The sequence below is a fragment of the Xiphias gladius genome, chromosome 20 (assembly GCF_016859285.1).
Source record: "Xiphias gladius isolate SHS-SW01 ecotype Sanya breed wild chromosome 20, ASM1685928v1, whole genome shotgun sequence".
In the NCBI taxonomy this organism is placed as follows: domain Eukaryota; kingdom Metazoa; phylum Chordata; class Actinopteri; order Istiophoriformes; family Xiphiidae; genus Xiphias; species Xiphias gladius.
The window spans coordinates 16,344,454-16,368,424 of record NC_053419.1 but is presented as its reverse complement, the minus strand read 5'-3'; the positions used below and the strand labels follow the sequence as shown (position 1 = coordinate 16,368,424).

Below are 23,971 nucleotides of genomic sequence, written 5' to 3'. Positions count from 1 at the left end.
CAGCAACACGCAGCAGGGCAAAACACAACCTCTAGTGAACACGCATGCCCCATTGAAGATCAGCTATTGCACTTTGAAGAGAGAGAGAAAGAGAAATAAAAACACCATTTATACAAATAAAAGGCACATTTTCATCAACAGAAATCTGGAAAGAAGCCACGTTCTTATCTGTGTCCCCGCGTTGTGTTTGGTTGTGTAATTTCTTTATGCCACGCAGCTAATCGTCATGTTATCAGAGAGATTCAAGTATGGAGTTGTTCCTGCTGTATATACGCTTTGTTCAAAACATCGCACATTTTGCCGAGGTGATTCTACAAATTCGCTTGTTAGAAACAAACACTGATCTCAAAATAATTCTTTACATTAGCATAGTGCTTTTTAAAAAATTTAGCGCATCATTCCCTCTCCCAAGATATTAGATTTGATGAAATTATGTCACAAAGAATCAGACAAATTAAAAGTTAATGGCAGATAACATAAAACAAAAAACAAAACAAAACAAAAAACCTCCTCAATGATTCTTTGCGCCCTTTCTTCTCACCTTCCCCTAAAAAATACCAGTATGTTTGGCTCTTTCTTTCATGCGCTCTCCTCAAATGAATCCTGAGAAGCAAACTGGGTCATGGGCCACAATGAATCAAGGAAAGCCTCAATCGGCTTTGATGGATCTGGTGGAATTTTTTTTTTTTTTTTTTTTTCTTAAATCAAGTTCCCAATACTGCTCTCTGCCAAATATATGTTGTTGTGAGATGCATGTACTGTACACTCCCTCTTGCAGCAAAATACAGGCACGTTATATTACATTGCATCTGTCTTGTCAAACTCATTGAACACATGCTGATTTTGGTTCAACTGAAGTGGTCCAGTGCATATCAAATACAATGCCCCGTTCATTTGGTATCCATCAGAGTACTGACAATAGTAAGGGTGAGAGCATTTAAAAAGTCTGTTGCCAGAACTGCTGTGCACTATTTCTGTAAGCCTCTTTCGAAATAAAGGGGTATCAAGGTCTACGAACAATGTCCACAAGAACAGTTGATTTTAAGTCATGCGACTGTGACACAAGAAAATACTTTATAAAAAAAGGTTATCTTTAAAGCCATTGACAGCACTATGAAGGATGTCTGTTTGCACCCCAACACTTTGTGACTACTGCAAAGCATAACACATTCAGTTCTAATCCCCAGTGAAAGCAGATTTCATATAGTGACTAATTGAGTGAGCTGTCACGCTATTGGTGAGATTAAAGGACATTTTTTCCTTAAGTAATTCATTATAAACAGCATTTGTCGTCCAAACTGTTTTTGTTTCCGACCTCTTAGCCAACGGTTCCTGTAGAAATGTTGTTGTGCTTGACAGACAAAACTAAAATTTCAGGTTTTATTCTAAAATACTCTTGTTAACACCTCTTTGAGGTTTGATTTGCACTTCATCTAAACTACAAGAACAACTGTCTTTTTTTTTTTTTTTCTTAAATCAAGATCCCAATACTGCTCTCTGCCAAATATATGTTGTTGTGAGATGCATGTACTGTACACTCCCTCTTGCAGCAAAATACAGGCACGTTATATTACATTGCATCTGTCTTGTCAAACTCATTGAACATATGCTGATTTTGGTTCAACTGAAGTGGTCCAGTGCATATCAAATACAATGCCCCGTTCATTTGGTATCCATCAGAGTACTGACAATAGTAAGGGTGAGAGCATTTAAAAAGTCTGTTGCCAGAACTGCTGTGCACTATTTCTGTAAGCCTCTTTCGAAATTTTGATTCCCCCTCTACAAAAACAGTCTGTGTAACCTAAATACCGTGAACTGTTCTGAGGAACGATTGTGTACAGTGGACTGCAACATGCAAATTAACTATGACCTTTCAAGCAATGATGGTTGGAAACTTGCCTCTTAGAGTTGGGTTTCACCACGTACTGTAGCACTTCAAGCAATACACAGCCACATAGCATCCTTTACTACGAACAAGTGGTGAAACAGGGAAACTGAAGTGAGTGTGACTGACTGGGGTAAACAAGTATTTCTGTGATGACATCTAGTGGCGATAAAGCAATCTTGCAATAAGATATCCACACACTGAGAAATAAAATCTCTTTGTTTAACATCAATAAGTGAACATTCTGTGTTGAGCGCACACTGTGTGTACTCTACATTTGTGTAATCAAGCCTCGCAAGTAAAAAGTGTAAATTACGTCTCAAAACATTGGTAATCCGTCTTGGTACAACTGACAACAGATGATCTAACTGATCTAAGTTTCTGATTGTGCTATTCATTTGTGATCATTCAAATGATAATAATGATAATAATATCTTTTTAAAGTTCACAAAAAAGCCGAAAATGTTAAGAATGTGAGAATATCCATTGCATGACTCAAGCCCCAAAACTAATCATTGACTACACACCTAAAAGAAGAACCCAGAGAAAACAAATTCAGAAATAATCCCTGGTTGAAAAGCATAAATATTTTACAGTGTCAGCATACACAAGCACCTCTTTCAAATAAAGGGGTATCAAGGTCTACGAACAATGTCCACAAGAACAGTTGATTTTAAGTCATGCGACTGTGACACAAGAAAATACTTTATAAAAAAAGGTTATCTTTAAAGCCATTGACAGCACTATGAAGGATGTCTGTTTGCACCCCAACACTTTGTGACTACTGCAAAGCATAACACATTCAGTTCTAATCCCCAGTGAAAGCAGATTTCATATAGTGACTAATTGAGTGAGCTGTCACGCTATTGGTGAGATTAAAGGACATTTTTTCCTTAAGTAATTCATTATAAACAGCATTTGTCGTCCAAACTGTTTTTGTTTCCGACCTCTTAGCCAACGGTTCCTGTAGAAATGTTGTTGTGCTTGACAGACAAAACTAAAATTTCAGGTTTTTATTCTAAAATACTCTTGTTAACACCTCTTTGAGGTTTGATTTGCACTTCATCTAAACTACAAGAACAACTGTCTTTTTTTTTTTGTAATCTTTTAAAACACCAAATCAAGATAGTATGTCCAAATGCACCTATGTCTTCTCAAAAATATAGCATTTCAGTCATCACAACAAAATAATAACAGTTCTATAAATAAGTTTTTATCTTAAACAAATCTTGCGTCTTCCAGTGCCTCCAGTAAAGTAACTGCGGGCCAATTTTCCCAAAAACACTGTCAGCGCATAGAGCTTTTAAACATCTTCTCTTCATGTTTCATCTTCAAGTTTCAGGATGGTAGGAGAGACTGTTCAGAGCTTCCCATTTCCAATCAGGCATTGCAAGCATCAGTGTTTCCTTCCAACGGGCTGTAGGAGACACAGTTCACTCCCCGCCGACACAATCGGCAGATTGTTGTCGCGGTGATGGCCGATAAGGTGGCTAATGCTGTCAAATACATGATCTTTTGTCCGTACCTTTGAGAAGAGAAAGAGGTGTTATAATTCTCTCTTCTTGCACACTTCATGAATTCCTACACACTGACACCTTCACAAATCTGTGATCTCTATCTACAGCATCTCCTTTCTAACACACTACTACAGGTCCTTTAAGACCGTCTTACCGTGCCCTCAGGGTCCACCAGCAGCAGGTGTTTAGCAAGTCCGTTGTGCATGCCCGTCAGTACATAGGACCCCGGGTTGGTAGTGCTCTTGCGGACCAGGAAGTCCCCGTCTTCTTTCAGTAGTTTTTCAGCGTCACGGCGGCTCATTTTGCCGTGGTACCACGTCTGGCCTTCCAGCTCCTCCTGTGCCCGGAAGGCCAGCGAGCGCACAAGAAGAGGGCTGGAGTTGTCCACGGATGCCGTCTTGTGAAGACCAGGCATCTGGGACTGGGCTTGCCCCTGGGATGGCGGATGGGACTGAGACTGAATAGCATCCTCGAAGGGCTCTGGTATAAGTGAGGGCAGTGCCAAAATAATGAATTAAGAGAGGAAGGATATCTGTGGCACAGCTTTTAACTTGACATCCTACAGCCTTCGAGGTTTGTAAAGTATGGTAATCCATAAATTAATGACGGGTATGAAAACCTAAACAAATTTCTTGGAAGTACAAGGCCATCATCACTTTAGCATGAGAACAGTTTAGTAATTTCTTCATAACGGTAAAAAGAGTGTAAGTGGATAGGTAGTGTACAGGTACCCTGTCAAATTTTTGACCACTAGTAGCGCTGTGGAGCAATGTTTCGAGTGGGTCCCAGTTTTGCTCATCTCGTGCACATGATACACGTTCGTGCCAATGGTTTCACACTATGCCAGTGATTTGCCAAGAAGTGCAGCAATGCACCCGCAACAGGCAGGGAAGAAGTAGACTGCTGGCAAGTAAACATGGATGTAGATGATGCAGGTTTCAAAATGGTCAAAAACTGGCTCTGTAAATGTTTTTTTTACCTCAAGATTACACAGAATGCGTCTGAGAGACTAACACTGAATGTAAACAAAGACTTTGTTTATTTACGAGAAACTCCACAGGGCACATTTAACTTTCCAGGAGAACAGGGAATCTGGTGACCCCATGTTGCACTAGTCAGCGTGAACATAAATCCAGTAGACCCATTCGATTTAAAAAAAATCCTGCCTCTCCTGTTAAATCAAACTGCCTGCACAGACACCTTGTTTCATCAGGAAATACACCACAATGAAGTGTTTGATCATCATTATATATGACACATGAGTGAAGGAAAGGAAACCACGAGTATCTGGAGCCAGTATCTTAGCAGCTCTAGGAGGAGGGACCAGAAAGCACCAGGGCCGAGCGTAAAGTCCAGAGATATTCTTGAACAGACATAACCACGAAGCTTGTCTGCATAGTCTCTTACTTAGTCTTTGTACATATTCTGTCGTTGTGAGGATACAAAAAAATGTACTTTGATATCCTTTAATATTAATTTTCAATCACACAATGGACTTGAGGTCAGGGATCTTTTTCTCTGCTGAGCTAGTGGAGCAAATCCTCAGATTTACAACTGACTAGTATAGGTCAATTTAATTTTATAGCACTATAGAGTATATAACCTATTATATAGTACTGCAATTAATGACTTACTGAATAAGGTTCAAAATCAATTCACTAAATCAATCTGGATTGTATTATGCAAGAGTCTGCATAGATCAAATTTATTTGAATTGTTACTTTCTTGTGTGGTACAAGTGCTGGTGTTTGTGAGTAGAGGAACATAGTTAGAGCCACGGTAGGTGGACGATAACCCTCCAAACAACAACTCAAATTTCATATAATAACAGTTCACTTTTGAATTGTATGGTTGACTGCTCACATGTAATTTGTGTCACTGATTCTTCTTACGTAGTTACACGCATCTTTATGTAACCTTTCTTTCATGCATAATAGCAAAGCTAAAATTGAAGTTGAAAGGAGGAGAGAATAAAGTTGTACAATGACATTAACACTGTCCTCCTATTGTCTTCATACTGACATGATGTTATTATAATGCCACACCAGAGTCACTGGGAAACAAAAGCTAGGAAACCTCTATAATTAAGAGCTCTGATTTAAAAAAGTCATCTTACAACGTTATTCTGAAGGCAAGGCGCAGATACTGTTCAGATACTTTGTAATGCTCCAACAGGTGAGTTTTAAATTTTCCTTACCTGAAATTCACTGTAGGTACGCCATGAGTTGAACAAAAATGTACTGAACTATGTGAAAACTGATGTTTCAAATAAGTTTAAAGTCAGTGAGTCCTTCCAAATCTACTATCCACAAAGCACCTGACCAACAGGGGGTGAAACTTCAATACATGCCAACCGAGACTTACTCATGTCAAACAGGTCCTTCTGTGGGCTCTCTTTGGCTGCAGCTGCCATGCCCTTTGTCACATTCTCTGCCTCTGCCTGGAGTGCTGCGAGCACCTGGGCATCAATCTGCTGGGTGTTCACATACATGGGCATCTCTGCGGTTTTCGGTGCCTGACCTTTGCTCTCAGGCAGACTGCTTATATCAAACGATCCTAGACGTTTGGGGAAACAATCATAGTCAGTGATTAACTGGTTACAATTGGCATAATTAAACATATCACATGTACAGTATTTAATTAGGAGGAAGCATATATTTTCTTACCCTGTTGTATGAATATGGGCTTTCTTTCATCCCCCCAGTTTTCTCCACAGTGCCGCCCTTGGTAATATGTTTGATCTACTGAACCTGGGCCCATCTGATGACATACAGACACGCAGTGGATATTTAAGATATTTCTGTATTCAGAAATGGATATCATGAGTTGATACCAAAACAATGACCCGATGTTAATTATGTGATGTGCAAAAATTCAGATTAAGGTTCAATTAAAAAGAACTGTGGTACATTTGTCTGTCTAGTATGGGTCATTTGGGCCGGTGCGAAAGCTTTCAATCGAACGTTGTGGTAAACATCTGGACTGCGAGGGCCTGAAAAGCAGGATCTCGGAGCGCCTCCAAGTGGATTATCATCTCGTATGGCAACAAGACGCCTCTTTTTGGTCCCGTCTCTACCTGTTTGTCATTATTAACAACATGTCGTCAATTTACAGTCTAATCATACCAATAATGCTCATAATCAGCTATTTCTTCATGAGCTCTTTGTGACACCAGAGAGCATAAATATACGCAAAAGAAGCGGTAAAGTCACCAAAATCTGAATGCCCCATGTAGCTCTGATGATGCTGGATGACAAAAACTGCCAGATCAGTGTGAATCAGTGTGAACACAAACCGGACTAGAACTAAAACGCAACAGTGTGTAATTTCTTCCCCTGATTCGGACATGGCGACCAAAATTGCAGGTATCAAAGCACTCTCAGTCCATATGTGAACAGAAGTGACTCTGTTCTGTTGTACCTGGCATCCATCAGGGGCTGCATTCTGATTGGTCAGCCGGGTGTCGATGAAGCCTCCCGGGGGCGGCATCTTGCCGGGGATGTTGTTATAGTAAGGATGCTCTACTGATTCTCCCTCTTCCTCTGTCCATGGTAGCTCCTCCATGTTTAATACCCTGGGGAAAAGCATGGTTTGATCATGAGACTCAGTACTTAAGTCAAGGTTAAATCCTTTGTGTGTTTTATGAGTGTGTCACGAACACCTCACCTGTCATGTGTGGAGGGCAGCTTGCTTGAGGGACACTGCAGGTACTGCTGGAAGCGAAGGTCAAACGCCTGGCCGATGGTACTGATGACGTCCTGGGCCAGACCATCAGAGCACTCCAGGATGTGACATGCTGACGAGAGCCAGAGGAACAAATTTTAATGTGCATTTTGCATTTGAGATATGAGATATTCTACAGAGTATTAAAGGAATGAACACCTACCTCTTCTGTTAACAGGGTCCTTTGCTACATAGGCAACGTAATCTGTGGTGTCCTTAAAAAAAAAAAAGACATCTTTTACTGTCGTAATATCTACCAAATATAGAATACCATACCTTAATACCATAACCTTTTTTCCTTATAAGTCACTCTTATTACATATTGGATTACTTGTTTTTAACAACAGTGATGGGACGGTTGAAATCCATACTTTCCAAATATGGAATAACTAATAATGTAATATAAGATGGGTATTTGGTTTTTATCCTTGTTGCCACGTTTAAAGAGGGATAAACATCTTTCGGAAGATGTCTTTGGTGAGAGTCAGCATAAAAGGAGTAATTATAGTCACAGCAAGAGTAATTAAATCAGGACTATATATATGAATTATCTACACTTTTGGTGGGCAAATAGTGGCCCTAGGGCAAGATTCGGCCTTCGGCCAAAAATGTTTGCCCCCCTGGTAACAGCTTAACTTTTGCATATTTTTTCACAAATCAACTGCAGGTAACAATTTAACAAACAAATATAATCTATGTTCTGCATCTCAAACACAAATAGCAGTCTAATAGACATGATAGTATGATAGTTTTACAGTAACATAAGCTGCTGTAACTTTGTTAGCACTCACTAGCTAATTGGGAAAAATGACCTCGGCCCTAAGATGCAACCCTAAAACCCCCTTTATACATCTGTTTCACGTTTAAAAGAAATACAGTACTAACAACTAAAATACTAGATACTACATTTCTAAATAAATACTAGGAGAAAAAAAATAAAAAAATAAAAAAATGAATAAAAAAATCAAACATAGGGCTGAGTCTCACCGTGCCTGTTAAACTATGTTGGCCTCCCGCTGAGCGGGGCTGAAAAAAAATTTACCCCCGGTTGAACCTGACTTCTGAGCCTTGGCTTTACACAGTATGATACCATATGCTTCTCTGCAATTTAAATAAATGCACTGAATGGAAATGTGCTCTAAAGGAAAAAAAAAATTCTGATCAATACATATAAGATAACTTTTGATAAAATAATATTATCTGACAAGGGCAAAAATGTTTAAAAAAAAAATTGTATTAGTAAGTCAAATGTTATTGTTATAAAGTAGTTTAAGTTTTCACTTTTTCAGTTAATTTGACACAGGCCACTGGGTTACTTACAGGGTCTCCACCTGATGCAAAGGAGATGGACTGCATGTGATGGTTGGCTATGATCTGTCAGGAGCAGAATCATACAGTTAGTATGAATTAACCGACGTCCCTGCATACATTATACACAGACTCTACACACATGTATAGAGCTGCAACAGTAAGTTGATTAATTTATTACTTTATCAAAAGAAAATTAATCAGCAATTATTCTGATAATCAATTAATAATTTAAATCCTTTATCAAGCAAAAATGCCAAACATTTAATGACTGTGGCTAAGGAGGTAGAGCGGGTCGTCCACTAACTGGAGGGTTGGCTGTTCGATCCCCGGTTCCTCCAGTCCACATGTCGATGTGTCCTCGGGCAAGATACTGAACCCCAATTGGCCCCCAATGTATCATTGGTGTGTGTGTGTGTGTGTGTTTGAATAGAAAAGCGCTGTATGTGTATGCGAATGGGTGAATGTGGCATTTAGTGTAAAGCGCTTCGGGTAGACTGGAAAAGCGCTATATAAGTGCAGTGCATGAACAGTTTCAGCTTCTCCAATAGGAGAATTTCCCGGTTTTCCATAGCTTACATTGAGATACTATATACTGAATATCTTTGGATTTTGAACTGTTGCAACAATTCTATGATGTCAACTTAAGTTTTGGAAAATCTTGAAGACAGTTTAACTGTTTTCTGATGTTTTATAGACCAAATGATTACTTGATTAATCCAATTTAAGCCAACAAAGGCATAAACCAACTGCTAGTTTAGCTTAACTAGTGCTTCTTTTCTGAAACTACAACCCAGAAGTTAGCAGCAGAGGGGAAAGGGGTTGAGTGAGTCAGGGTCCATGACTTTGTCCAAAGCTTTTCTGATGTGTCCTCTGTGAAGCTACAACTAACAATTATTGTCATTATCTATTAATGTTATGCTTTGATTAATCAACTGATTTTTTTTCAAATCTATATAGTTAAATGCCTGTTATAATTTAAAGTCCAAGATGACATCTTCAAATGTCTTGTTTTTTCTGACCAAAAGTCCAGAACTACAATGAAAAGCATCAAATCTTCATATCTGAGAAGCTAGAAACAGTAAATATTTGACATTTTTGCTTGAAAATGACTAAAACAATTGCATATCGGATTATCAAAACTGTTGCCAATTAATTTTCTGGTGATCGACTTATTGTTGCAGCTCTAGTCCTCTGAATCATCATCAGAGGAGTTGGTCCTCATGATGTCAGAAATGTCGTATGTGAGTTACTACGTGTAGGATTTGGATTATTTTGTTACTTTGGCACCATCTGCTTTTAATATCAAGAATGACACTAGGGTAGAGCGCAACACATGACACTACCACTGATCACCCCATTCCAGAAAGAAAACTACTTTAATCATACCAATAACTGGATAAAAACTGTAATGTACATTGACAAAGTCAAGTTGCCATCTTCCTCTGGCAATTCTAGTTACCTCAGTAGGTAACACAGTGGTGCCACATTCTTAAATGCACTATCATAGTAGTATTATTAATATTTATCACATGTATGCACACACACACACACACACACACACACACACACACACACACACACACACACACACACACACACACACACACACACACACACACACACACACACACACACACACACACACACACACACACACACACACACACACACACACACACACACACACACACACACACACACACACACACACACACACACACACACACACACACACACACACACACACACACACACACACACACACACACACACACACACACACACACACACACACACACACACACACACACACACACACACACACACACACACACACACACACACACACACACACACACACACACACACACACACACACACACACACACACACACACACACACACACACACACACACACACACACACACACACACACACACACACACACACACACACACACACACACACACACACACACACACACACACACACACACACACACACACACACACACACACACACACACACACACACACACACACACACACACACACACACACACACACACACACACACACACACACACACACACACACACACACACACACACACACACACACACACACACACACACACACACACACACACACACACACACACACACACACACACACACACACACACACACACACACACACACACACACACACACACACACACACACACACACACACACACACACACACACACACACACACACACACACACACACACACACACACACACACACACACACACACACACACACACACACACACACACACACACACACACACACACACACACACACACACACACACACACACACACACACACACACACACACACACACACACACACACACACACACACACACACACACACACACACACACACACACACACACACACACACACACACACACACACACACACACACACACACACACACACACACACACACACACACACACACACACACACACACACACACACACACACACACACACACACACACACACACACACACACACACACACACACACACACACACACACACACACACACACACACACACACACACACACACACACACACACACACACACACACACACACACACACACACACACACACACACACACACACACACACACACACACACACACACACACACACACACACACACACACACACACACACACACACACACACACACACACACACACACACACACACACACACACACACACACACACACACACACACACACACACACACACACACACACACACACACACACACACACACACACACACACACACACACACACACACACACACACACACACACACACACACACACACACACACACACACACACACACACACACACACACACACACACACACACACACACACACACACACACACACACACACACACACACACACACACACACACACACACACACACACACACACACACACACACACACACACACACACACACACACACACACACACACACACACACACACACACACACACACACACACACACACACACACACACACACACACACACACACACACACACACACACACACACACACACACACACACACACACACACACACACACACACACACACACACACACACACACACACACACACACACACACACACACACACACACACACACACACACACACACACACACACACACACACACACACACACACACACACACACACACACACACACACACACACACACACACACACACACACACACACACACACACACACACACACACACACACACAAACACAAACACATGCGAGCACGAGCACGCACGCGCGCACACACACACACACACACTAGCTCAGCCTCCTGATCACAGATATTGTGCACTACATGAGTCACTAAGCACTGTGCACGGCGTGCAATGCATCGTGGGCTGGAGCTACGCCCACGCACACAGTCCCATACCTCTTCATGTCTCTCCTTTCTCCTAAGCCTCTCTCTTCTCTAAGTACAATCTCTCTCTCATCATTTTTTCCTCTCTCTATCTCTCTGCTTTCCCTCTCTTTGAACATGACGGAAGGATGAGAGAAAAATAACTTACAGAGGCAAAGCTATATATAGAATGTGGAAGGATAAATTAATATCTAATGTTGTTTACTCTTTTTCTATCTACTGTACATAACATTCATTTTCTCAGCTCTCTCAGTGTGGCAGTCACTTGCATCTTTCTATCCCTCCCTCCCTCCCTCCCTCCTTCCCTCTCTGTCCATCCATGTACCTTTCTCTTCCGCAGAGCTCCTTTGGTCCCTGGAACAGCCTCACACACCAGGCTGATGGCTTCCCTAGAGGGAGGAGGAGAGGACGATGAAGCCAAGATGGTGACCATAGACAGCCACGGAATCACAGTTATTTTGGCATTAGGTTAGGCTGTTCTACGCACTTTGGCAAGAAATATATTTTGTTGTGTTGGTAGGAAGAAGACTAAGAGTCTACAGCCATGCTAGTGGCTCTGAGAGGCTGTACATAGGCACAGGAGAACTTTGAGCTAAATGTTAACGTCAGCATGCTATGCTCACAATGACAATGTAAAGTACTGATGTTCAGCAGATACACTGTTTATCATGATCACCATCTTAGTTTCACTGTCAGCATGCTGAAATAAGTTTTGCCCAGGATGATGCACAGGTCATTAGTTTTGCAGGTATTTGGTCATAAACCAAAATATTGGACAAAATAAACGTTGACCTGATGATGGTGTGAGATAAAAAGTCAGGAGATCACCAGAATTATTACAATTCATCCTGAGGGTAACATGATTGTGTTGCAGTTGACAACGACTATTTCTAAATTTCACTTAATGTCAACCTCATGATGGCCAGACACAAAGACAAAGAGTAGTCAGGGGATCACCAAAGCCAGTAGGATTCATCCTGTGGAGACCATGAGTGTCTGGACCAAATTTCAAGGCAATCCATCGAGTAGGAGTTGAGATGTTTCAGTCTGGACAGGTGGTGGACTTTCTATAACCATGCTGCTAAGTTGGCTCTAAACTCCGACACGTAGGCTATTCCTTGATCAGTTATCACAATTCTTATGAGAGAAATTATCCCTAGACAGGCAAAATTGTGGGTATATTTTGAAGATTTTTGGGCCGCAAATTTCATTTGTAGACTTTACTCACCTGTGGAGGGGATGTTGTCAAGCAAACTGTCAGGAAATTTTACTTTAGGGTACATGAGTTAGCAAGTGCTTTTTTTTTTTAAAATTCAGTAGTTTCCTATTGTTATGTGGTAATCTAATAATTAAATTCTTTGGATTTGTTTCCCTTCAATGTAATATCATCAATCGATCTATCCATCTATCTATCTATGTTTTTTGCTGGTGTTCCAATCTGTTTTGATTTTGTGTCTATTAAAATATAGGACAAAATGTTACTTATAATTAAAATAGAGAACAGACAAAAAACAAACAAAATAAATTATTTTTACAGTATGCCTGAAGGTTGTTACACACAAAGAAATCACGCCGGTCACAAGAGGCCTGAGTTAAGTTTCAAAGTATGCAGTGTAGAGTGTTTTATATGGTGCCATTATTACAAATACATTGCACTTCTTGAAACCACGTAACCATGTCTGGTATACAGTGTGAAATCTCAAACTGTCTCTGAGATATGCGATCCATTTTATTTGCAGCAGCCATCACCATGCTATCATTTTTATCTAACAGACAACAATAGGTGGATCAAACAGTGGCTTAAAGATAGAGTTTGATGCAAAAAGTCAAGTTCCCCCCCTCTGAGACAAAGTGAATATTGGTTTCATGACAGAAACGTTCATTTCTGTATTCTTTCTGGGTGGACAAATCATGCACAGCAGAAGTTCCTTTTAGAGAAGGAGAAATCTAATAATAGCAACGGCAGGAGACATAGATTTCTTTCTCCGTTTGTCTCTACGTGTCTTTCACTATCTCTGTCTTTATTAGAGAGAGAGAGAAACATATATACACACAGTGAGAGAGAGAGAGAGAGAGAGAGAGAGAGAGAGAGAGAGAGAGAGGGAGACAGAGAGAGAGAGGGCTTACCACTGCGTGGCTAATGTTAACACTAGACTGATTTCAGGAAGTCAAGCAGAAAAGTAGAAATGACACAAACCGATTCACTATTGTCCTTCGCCTCACTGCACATTGGTCAGTGATTTTAAAGCTACACATGGAGCCACAGAAAATTCCATGCAAACATATTGCGATAACAGGCAGCCTTAATATACTTTAATACAGTACATATAGTATCAAAAATCCTATCAGATTTTTAAATGGGGTTATCTAAGAGCTGGATCGTGGATAAAATGTTATTAATACTTGGAATTAATTTCCTGTTAAGGCATGACAAAAACCAAGTGGTAAAGACACAAAATCAATGTATTAATTACTCAAGGGTGACATAATGCAATTGGGCACGGTAAACAATTCAACAGCATTTTTTAAAATTTAGACACTAAAACGTTTGGTCACATTAAAGATTTTCACTGACAGATTTGAACTAAAAATACAATATATTAAGTTTTATTGTGCAATTCAAACCAACGCATCATAAAATGTTTCTCCACTAATTTCTACTGATGCTTTCTGTTTGCTACACTCCCTCCGTCTGTGGTCTGCTGTTCTTTGATGCTCCTGTCATCGCTTTTCTTTTCCACAACTTTTTTTTCTCAGTCCAAGCTACTGAGTGATTGTCAGTCTCTGAGTTGCCATCATCGTGTGTCTGCTGCAGTAAACAAGTCATACACGGGCGCACACGTAGTTGGTATCATGGTAGAGTTAGCGTCGTCTAGGAAAAACTTTCAGCAACTAACCAATTAGGAAGATGATTTCGTTAAAAGTTAGAACTTGATTGCTGCCATCTCTATGAATACAATAATTACAGTATTTATAATACTGTCATTCCTTCTAACAGACATTAGCATGAGCTGTGTTACTTACCTTAGCAAGTTGGCTAGCCGTCTAACATGGAAGTTACCAGTATGAATCAGATATTCACCTCTTCTCCTTCACGAAATTGAAAACTATGGAATTAAAGTTCTTAATATTATATAACGTGAGTCCAAAATTTAGTCTATAGGTTCAAATAGCATGTAAATTTCAATATCATCATGGCACCTTAGGTGATTCAGCTTGAACTAGTACAATTTTATTTTAAAAAAATGAAGCTACTGTATCGTTCTATTTTGTGTTTTAGGACAAACTGTTCAATAACCTAATTTTTTAAAATCTGTAGCTCTATAGACAATTTGCTGGATTTAACTGACGTGTGTACAATGCGTGATAGATCAAGTAAGACACATCCCTTAATTCATCACAGCACATTATAATATAACTTTTGATGGTAAGGTGTCAACTGGCTATAGTGAGGTATTTATGGAAATGATGTTTCATTGTGTCGCATGATGCGTGTGAGCCGATTGCCACTGAGCTGTCGCGAGCGGCTCTCATTCAAAAGCATTTTGGGTAGTGATAGTTTAATGATTTTTTGTTTTTTGTTTTTAAAGAAATGTTGGTATTGTATTTGTAGTAGGAGGTAAATTAAGCCTTTAAACAAGATACAATCAATTTCAATATAATCTCAAATGACATGTGTTCTTGTCTACATTTGCCTATGTGCTCATGAAAACATAGGTGTTACATAGACTGTTTTTTTGCCGGGAGAGAGTGACAGAATTTAATTTAAGATGACCTTTTCCTTAAATAGCAAACAGCAAACAGATTTGTTTTCCTTGAGGTTTAAGTGACACCACAGTCATGTTAAACTGTTGTGACAGTGACACCAAAAGTCAGGAAGTATTATATGACTTTAAAAATACTGGCACAAGAAAATGTATGTGCATTAGTGGCTGTTAAAATCCCAACCTGGTCTTTAATTCAAAATGTTCATTGATTTTCAGTAAAGGGTTTAGAAACTGCCAAACAAAAGTATTGCGTCAACAACACAAATCAATTAACAACAGTAAGGAATTATATAATCATGAGGTTGAGTCTCTTAATTGTTAATAAAACACTCCAAATATTAACTAGTCTTGGGTGTGTGTTGTTTGTGGTTTTTCTCTTAAAGGAAATTTAGTAAACTGTGAAAAGTTCGAAAACTACATGAGTATAAAAATACCTTGTAATTTGTGACCTTGTGGTGAAATCCAGGGATCTCATCGACCGAAGGACCTCTATACAGCCCAGATACTGGAAAGCAAGAATGAAAAGCCTGTGAGAAATAAATATTCAATAAGATGAAAAAAGTAATACTAACATTTTCATGACTAGCAAATCATAATGTACAGAAAAACACACCAAATTTGTTTGAGTTCCCAACTGAAACTCACTACATCAACAATAACCGCAGTTTCTTCGACGTGTACCGATTCACTGCAGAATTAACTTTATGCTAGGACACCAGGGGCGTATTCCATAAGGGAAGACCATGTAAGGCTGGACTCATTTTTGACACAGTTGTCGAAAGTAGCATGCATGATTTTGTAAAGCATCCTGACGTGGGAACATCATGTCGACTTAATGTAGTTAGCTCAGTCTAAGACAAGTTAGATTTATAATCTTACAAATTGTTGTTCAAGACTTGAATCATTGATCATGTTTACCAGAAATGAGAAAAATTCACTTAAAGGTGCTCTACAACTACAGTAACCACATTACGTGACAGCTCTGAACAGTTTGTGTTAGGCAAGCTCATTTTTATTTGCCTGTTCATATTTTCCTTTCTTGTTCAGATTTATTGTCTGCCACATTTGAATTATAATGGTAGCGACGTATTTCTTTTCTCTGATCTTTAGATTGTATTTGTCATTGTCATTTCAAATGACAGTTAATGGTGAAAGGGTCACTTAACAAATGACAATTGCAGTAAATACAGTGTGAACTCTTATCATCAGTTACCATTCTGCAGCAGTTTTGGACACAGGGAAGCTGAATTTTGTGACCTTATATCATAGATATCATAGATATAGTCAGAGAGCTGGACACAGCGCCACCACTACGCCTTACTGTAAATTTGTCCCAGTGGCCGCTGAAAAATATCCCCTGCGGCCCAAAAAGCATTTTCCCCCTTAGACCTTCATTAGAAAAGAGAAGTCTTTAAAACCGTTTTACAGGACACCTCCAACTGAAAACAAGGTTGGTCATTACTCTATGAACTCTCATGATTTTTTTTAATACATGGTGGATTCATATTTGTAATACTTCCCAAGAGTCCAGAAAAATAGAAAATTTGTACGTGATGTCATCTCAATGTAAAATCTATGGGCCGAGTGGGAAAGGGTGCAAGCAAAACCGGAACCCAGAAAACTTTTTTGGCTTATGCTCCAGGCAAGTCATTTTTATTCACACAAGTGAGTGCCATCTTTGAGTCTATTGTCCAGTTCTTATAATACATCCACGGCTTATATCACATATATACACAAATTTTTTTTTTACCCCTGCCAGAAAAACTGGTTACTTTCTGACAGTTTATCATTATTGAGTTGTGTCCCAGGTTGCGCTGCTTTTGAGTGGGTCACAGAGTTTAATATCGAGTCTGCCCAGACCAACTTGAGTACAAATTCTTTTAAACACTGACCTTGGTAATTAATGGTTATTATCCTTTCACCCTCACCTTCACCTGCTCATGCATGTGTAAATAAGAGCTGAAAAAACAGACTTAAACATATATTACATCAGCAAATGTGTTTTCATAAACTTGCTGGTATTGTTGTTTTTTTAGTTTCTAGTTAAACTCCAGCAGGAGTTCACAAAGCCAAAGTCTGACACAAAGTTGTTGCAGAGTTGGGAAACAGAAAAAAAACAAAACAAAAGTAAATCAAGTCAATGCTTGTTCGTCATAAAATTATTTGTAAACTGCATCAGTGTGTTACTGTGCCACATGCGGTGACTGCAGTCCTCCTATCCCATAAAAGCATCGTCAGTACCAGCCACCTACTCACATTACAACATCTCTTCTAATTAATATTGCACAGACTGGGAACATTTTGTGCTGACGAGTTCCTATCTGACTCACATTCATAATCTTGTTGTAAACAAAACAGACATCCAGATACACTAACATACTATTTTCACCCCTGTTAAGTTATTAAAATCATAACTTTCATGTTATGAGGCCCCTCTTCTCCAGTGAGCGTTTTGCAAGTACCAGCAAATAAATTCCATTTTGTCAACATGACATTTTGCAAATTTTTAATGTTCTCTATTTTTACAACAGTGAGTTTGAAGAGCACTATTCAGCACAGCCAAAAATATATCAAACAGTTTTAAAATTGGTATACACCTATTATGAACACAACATGGAGACTTTTCTTCTCTTATGCTGTACAACAAAGAAGCACATGATTCACACAGTAAAACGGAACTTTCAGATTTAATTATGAAAATCAATGGGAGGCCAGTTCTGAAGTTCTGAAGCCTCTAAATAACAAAACAAATGATTGTATCTAAAGTTACAGTACATTTGTCCATAACAACATACAGAGAGTATATACAGACATAAATACACAATACTGGCTTCATAACGGGCAAACACCTTATAAAGTGTGAAAGCATATACCATACTGGCAACACATTTTGCTTACTGGAGTTTAGATGTTGTGCCCATAAATTTAAAAATGTAGTTTACTGCCCAGTATTAAAAATGGCTTTCATATCCTTCAGTTGCACTCCAAGTTAAACATAAAGCAAAACTTGTTGCTATTCCACGATGTGTACAGCACTTACGTTAGACAACATTCGTTATATACAGTCCGGTTCTGTACAGTCTCAACAAGACATGTAGGATGAAGAGTGTAAAACATTTTAACAATAAACCATCTAAATGAAATAGGTTGATGAAATCAGTATTAATAAATGTTGGGTAATATGGAAAATCTGCACCAAATGCAGATGATGAACAGGAATGGATTATAATGTGCCATAAATAATAACAATATACTAACTAATGCAAAATGGAAGGTTATGGCTGCAGTTAAAGTAGCTATAATTAATATATTTATCATAACAATGGATCAGAAGACTACTTGTTTGTGAAAGGGGTGGATTAGTGATGAACCTACAGAGAATTATCACACAGATATGCAGGTCCCCAGGGATTTATTTATAGCATCTTTTCGCTAACTGTTTTGTTTTTCCAGCCCGCAACATTACTGTCTGGTTCACTCTCACAGCTCTCATAGGGTAGCTTTCAGCTGCAGCTGGCGACTGCTTTCAGTGAAGAAAGCTCTACAAATCCACTGCACATTACCTGCCCGGCACCAAACAGCAGACAAAGTTAGCAACTAGCTGGTGAACATAGTGGAGCATTTACCGAGGAGCCAGATACTTCCCTCAGGAGATAGTGGAGACCAAACGAGAGCTAAAATTAGAGTGAATACTGCACTTAATTTATCAGGTGTCCAGAAAAGAATGCTAATATTGCTCTGTATCTGCTGGATGTAAATAACAGGCAACTGTTTGCTAACAAGTTAGCCAAATCAACTTCATCAAATGATATTATGTCAGTGTTGTGTTCTCAGATTGTTTTGCTGCTCCCATGCAGCCAAGAAATCAGTTATTGTCTGCGATGTGAGTTCTACAGTGAATTCTACACATTTTAATTATTCCTATTTTAAAATGGAGAACTTAATTTAATACCATTGTACCATCCGTGCTCATCTGTGTATATTTCTTTAGCCTGGAAATACAATGGCTTACAACCTTTGACTGTTCACCTTAATTCAAAAAAACAACAACAACAACAACAATGAAACAGTGACAAAAACATTTATCACCAAATAATCTGGGATCAGAAACGTTATATAATGTTAAAAAATTACATCAAGAGAATTGTTACCACAAAAGTACTGAAAAAACTAGTGTGAATATGCAACTTTTGGCATAAACACATAGCTACGACGGGCTAAAAGTGTGAGTTTAAACAGTGTCTCTGTCAATCAATGTCCCGTTAGAGTAATGGTGCATGGTGTGCGAGGAGTGACCACATGACGCTAATTAAAAGCGCTGTGAGCAGAACACCACGTTGAACTCAATACACACAGGACTCAAACCGCAGGAAAAGCAAGGGGGGGGCACAGACTCGACCCATTTCCCCTCTCACAGTGTGGATGCTTTCAGCAGCATTGACTGGACAAATAAGCGCTCTCGGCCTTAATGCAGTTAATGGAATGTCACACTGGTAACGGACACTGTAGGCTTTGTTCAGGCAAGTTGTAGTAGGTGTCATATGATGCCAATCGTACTATGTAACTTGATTTGGACTTTAACACACTCCACATGCTATCGCTGTTTAGTATGCTCATTCAGTCCCCAAAACTAAATTTTGCTTTTTGTCTAATGTGCTGCATGAATAAAAAGGAAGACATAAAGATTATACCTTCAGGCCAATGTTCAATTTACTGCTACTTTGTGGTTTCGGTGAAAATGGTTTGCTCCGTTTTCTTCATTCACTTCACACCTCGAAGAGCCAGGGCTCGGCATCATCACTCCTCATGCTAGTGACTCATTGCCGGCATGATGACATTCACAGCTCTCGTAGTTGTTCGCCAACTTGTGCTGCTTTAAATTATGTATGATGGCCAAACAGCATTAACGGGAGGTACGTTTGTGATGAGACAAACATGCACTGCATGTCTTCTTTCCTCTCACATCATTTCACTATCGCTGAGCTAAAACAGCCATGGAGTTCATACAGATGCACAATGTACAGAAATAACACATCACCATGGTTACAAAAGCATAACGCTGTGGCTCCACATACACCGAGACAGACAGAAATACCGTGTAAATGGAAATGTTTACAGCATGCTCAAAATGACACTGATAATTGCTGTTTTTATTTTGCCATCATGTTTTTCCTTTACTTTTCCCCAATGTTGACCTTCTCTATTTTCGGATTTATTCAATGTCTGTTTTCAGGTTGCTCCTCCTTTGCTCAGCCTTCTGCTGTAGCCAACCTACATACACCCACTCAAGGGCATGTTGTGATGTGCAAGTAAAGCCACATTATTTGTCTTTATACCCCACTTGCAGGTAGTTAAGCTTGAGTCACTGAAACAAACGACAGAACGGGTAAAGAATACAAAAGAGGTAGAGGGCAAAAACACAAATGAGACAGGAGAGGATTAGAGACCACCAACCTTCACAATGTATGTCACTCCTGGACCAGAGATCTTCTCGCTCGAATGTAGCCATCCTCTGGAGGGTTTGCTCACCAGTCCACCACCTCCACCTGGATTCCAGTCCTCTCCACCAGGCTGGAGCTCATCCAGCCTGCTCTTCTTGCTCATGCTGACAGCCGGCTCCAGCTGCGAGCAGGGGGTTGAATGGGAGGCCGAGCTGCACAGAGAGCCGCCCACACCAGAGGCTGCTGCCGCTGCTGCTGCTGTCGCAGCACTGGGGCTCGGGCCACTGGAGCAGCCTGAGCCCGATCCCCCACCCCCCTGCAGCTTTGACACAGCCAGGTCCTTGACAGCCGAGGGCAGACCTTTGATGCCCAGCAAGCTGCCTGAGTTGCTGAATTTCAGGCTGGACACCTTGTTGATGAGGGTACAGAGGGTGGTGCCTCCATCTTCCAGGTGGTCAGAGCTGTGGCTGGTGGGGGTGCTGGAAGCAGTGGTGGTGGAGGAGGGCTGGACCTCAGTCGGGGGTGTGTAAGATGTCTCGGCTGCAGAATGGGGGGTGGCCGAGACCTTGGGGTTCATGGACAGGCCGTGGAGAAGCTCATCGACGGATGTTACTGACTCATTCCTGAAGCGGTTGTATTTGGTACGGTGAAGCATACCCTTCTCTCTCTTGCTCTTTCCCCTCTCTCCACCAACCGACACGCACAGCCTGCCTCTTTCACAAGTGTGCTGGCAGACGTGGCTGAGCCGTGCTGATTACCCTCTCCTGTAACATAGCAGCAGCAGTACAGGCAGCAAACGCCTTCTAGCAATCACAGGCCACCTGACTGTAATTTTCTCCACTGAGGTTACAGTGGTGGTTGTGTTGGGCTGCTGCTGCTGCTACTGCTGCTGCTGCTGATGCTGCTGCTGCTGCTGATGCTGCTGCTGCTGTTGCCAAAGTCCAATCTGCTCTCAGTGAAATCCAGAGCTGCAATCCAATCCGTAAGAGAGAAATATATAGACACAATCCATGAAAACACAACACTGAAGCAGAGGGAGAGAGGATGGAGAGAAAAAAGGTCTCTAAAAGGCTGTCAGTGTTGTGGTGCAGGTTGTTTGGTTTCCAGTGGTGATGCTGCTACTGCTGCTGATTTCTAGCCTTATAAAACCAAAAAGTAAGAGAAGAGAGAAAGGTCTATGTTGTCGATAATCACGGATACTGTGAGGGAAGAGCAAATACTCTCTACTGCTGCTGCTGCCTGCCTGCCTGCCTGCCTGCCTGCCTGCCTGCCTGCCGGCTCAGAGCGAAAGCATGACTCACTGATCTGAGAAAACCTTCTCAACAAAAGGCTTGCTGAACACTGCAAATCACTTCCTGTTGAAGGGAGAAAAAAAAAACTCCCACTTACAGCACACTAGAACCAATCAATTTTTAAATTCCCCAATCTGATATTAATTTGCTGTAATTCTTTCCTTCTTATTTGTTTTTATGAGAAAAGGAAATTAAGAATGAGAAGTAACTTGATTATTTAACTTAGTTAAATAATAAATCCTTGTAATTTGCATGAATTTATGTTTTAAACAATTCATGTCTTATAAGATGGATGGATGAACTGAGAAAAAGCTATGATTGAAGGATGACAGACAATGAACTAGTCATAGAACTGATAATAAATCAAGTGAAATAAGTAATGAAAATCAGCAGCCATTTAACTGACAGCTACAATCACAGTGCCAGCTAAAATCTTCTCTAACAAAACAATGCAGACTTCTTTGATTCAAGAATGAAATGACTATTTAAATGTATCATAATGATGTAATTTTCCTTAAAGGATGTAAAAGAAACCTCTATAAATCATTGAAAGAAACAATACAGAAGAATTTTAGCATGACTGGATTTTACTAACTTACTTAATATACTATTGTATTAATTTATAATAGCTGCAGAATATAAGTAGACATCACTCCTGGTTGTGTACTTTCAAAAACCTATGACTAAACAATAAACTTACTGTTTCCGCACAAAATATTCATAATCAGCCATTAATCCAAAAATCAATAAATATATAAATAATTGAGGAATAATTTTTTTTAACCTAAAACTGTTTTGACACCATTTGTCTTATGTGTAGCACTAATTCTCTATCAGCATTCTGCAACAAAATGAACAAAAAATTCAGTTCCACTACTGTCTAAAATACCCAGGAATTGGTCCTGGTTGAACTACATGAATGGATCAACTAAAAAAGACACAGTATGAACGACATGTTTCTCAGGCAGATGAGTCAATGAAACAACCGAAAGGATGACAGAAAAAACCCAGCAGCAGCAATGAAACATCGTTGTCTCCCCGGTAGCGCAAAGCACACAGCCAGAAACCATTCATGTAAAATGTCCTCAGGAGCATATAGCAAAGCTGAAAGACTGACACTCATTCATAAGCAGCTTCCGCTCTCACTCTGCTGCAGATTTCGCACTGCAGTCCCTCCCAACATCTCTCTGTCCTGCCTGGCAAATATAGAGAAAAAAAAAAAAGAAAAAAGAAAAAAGACAGCACGTCTGCCTTCTCTGCTCAGACACAAAGGCAAACACAAAAGCAAGGAAGAAAAGGCAGGACCCCTTGCAAATCAAAAGAGGAGGCAAAAAGACAAAAGAGAAAACGAGCAGAGGACAAAAAAACATGCAATATTTAGTCTTTTATGTGAATGAAATAGCAGGCTGGCATACCAATGTTTCTGTGAATGGAAGCAAGGCCTTTCTGCCTCTGCAAGGCAATCCCTAGGGATGGCATGGTCTTATCCAATGAGGAGCCAGCTGGATGACTCATTC

At 40.1% G+C, this 23,971-nt stretch overlaps 1 protein-coding gene across 1 annotated transcript in view; it reads right to left on the bottom strand.

The window, feature by feature from the left end:
* Positions 1 to 1,630: 1,630 nt before the first annotated feature.
* shc3 (SHC (Src homology 2 domain containing) transforming protein 3) overlaps positions 1,631 to 23,971 on the bottom strand; it is a 29,269-nt gene continuing 6,928 nt past the window's right edge. Inside the window, exons 3-13 of the mRNA XM_040158079.1 lie at positions 21,176 to 22,130; positions 16,156 to 16,226; positions 12,280 to 12,343; positions 8,446 to 8,499; positions 7,289 to 7,340; positions 7,069 to 7,198; positions 6,823 to 6,976; positions 6,069 to 6,162; positions 5,767 to 5,958; positions 3,557 to 3,882; positions 1,631 to 3,410 (exon numbers count right to left, since the gene is read on the bottom strand). Coding sequence (XP_040014013.1) covers positions 3,282 to 3,410; positions 3,557 to 3,882; positions 5,767 to 5,958; positions 6,069 to 6,162; positions 6,823 to 6,976; positions 7,069 to 7,198; positions 7,289 to 7,340; positions 8,446 to 8,499; positions 12,280 to 12,343; positions 16,156 to 16,226; positions 21,176 to 21,817 — 1,908 coding nt within the window. The 5' untranslated portion in view covers positions 21,818 to 22,130 and the 3' untranslated portion in view covers positions 1,631 to 3,281. The remainder of the gene's footprint in view (positions 3,411 to 3,556; positions 3,883 to 5,766; positions 5,959 to 6,068; positions 6,163 to 6,822; positions 6,977 to 7,068; positions 7,199 to 7,288; positions 7,341 to 8,445; positions 8,500 to 12,279; positions 12,344 to 16,155; positions 16,227 to 21,175; positions 22,131 to 23,971) is intronic.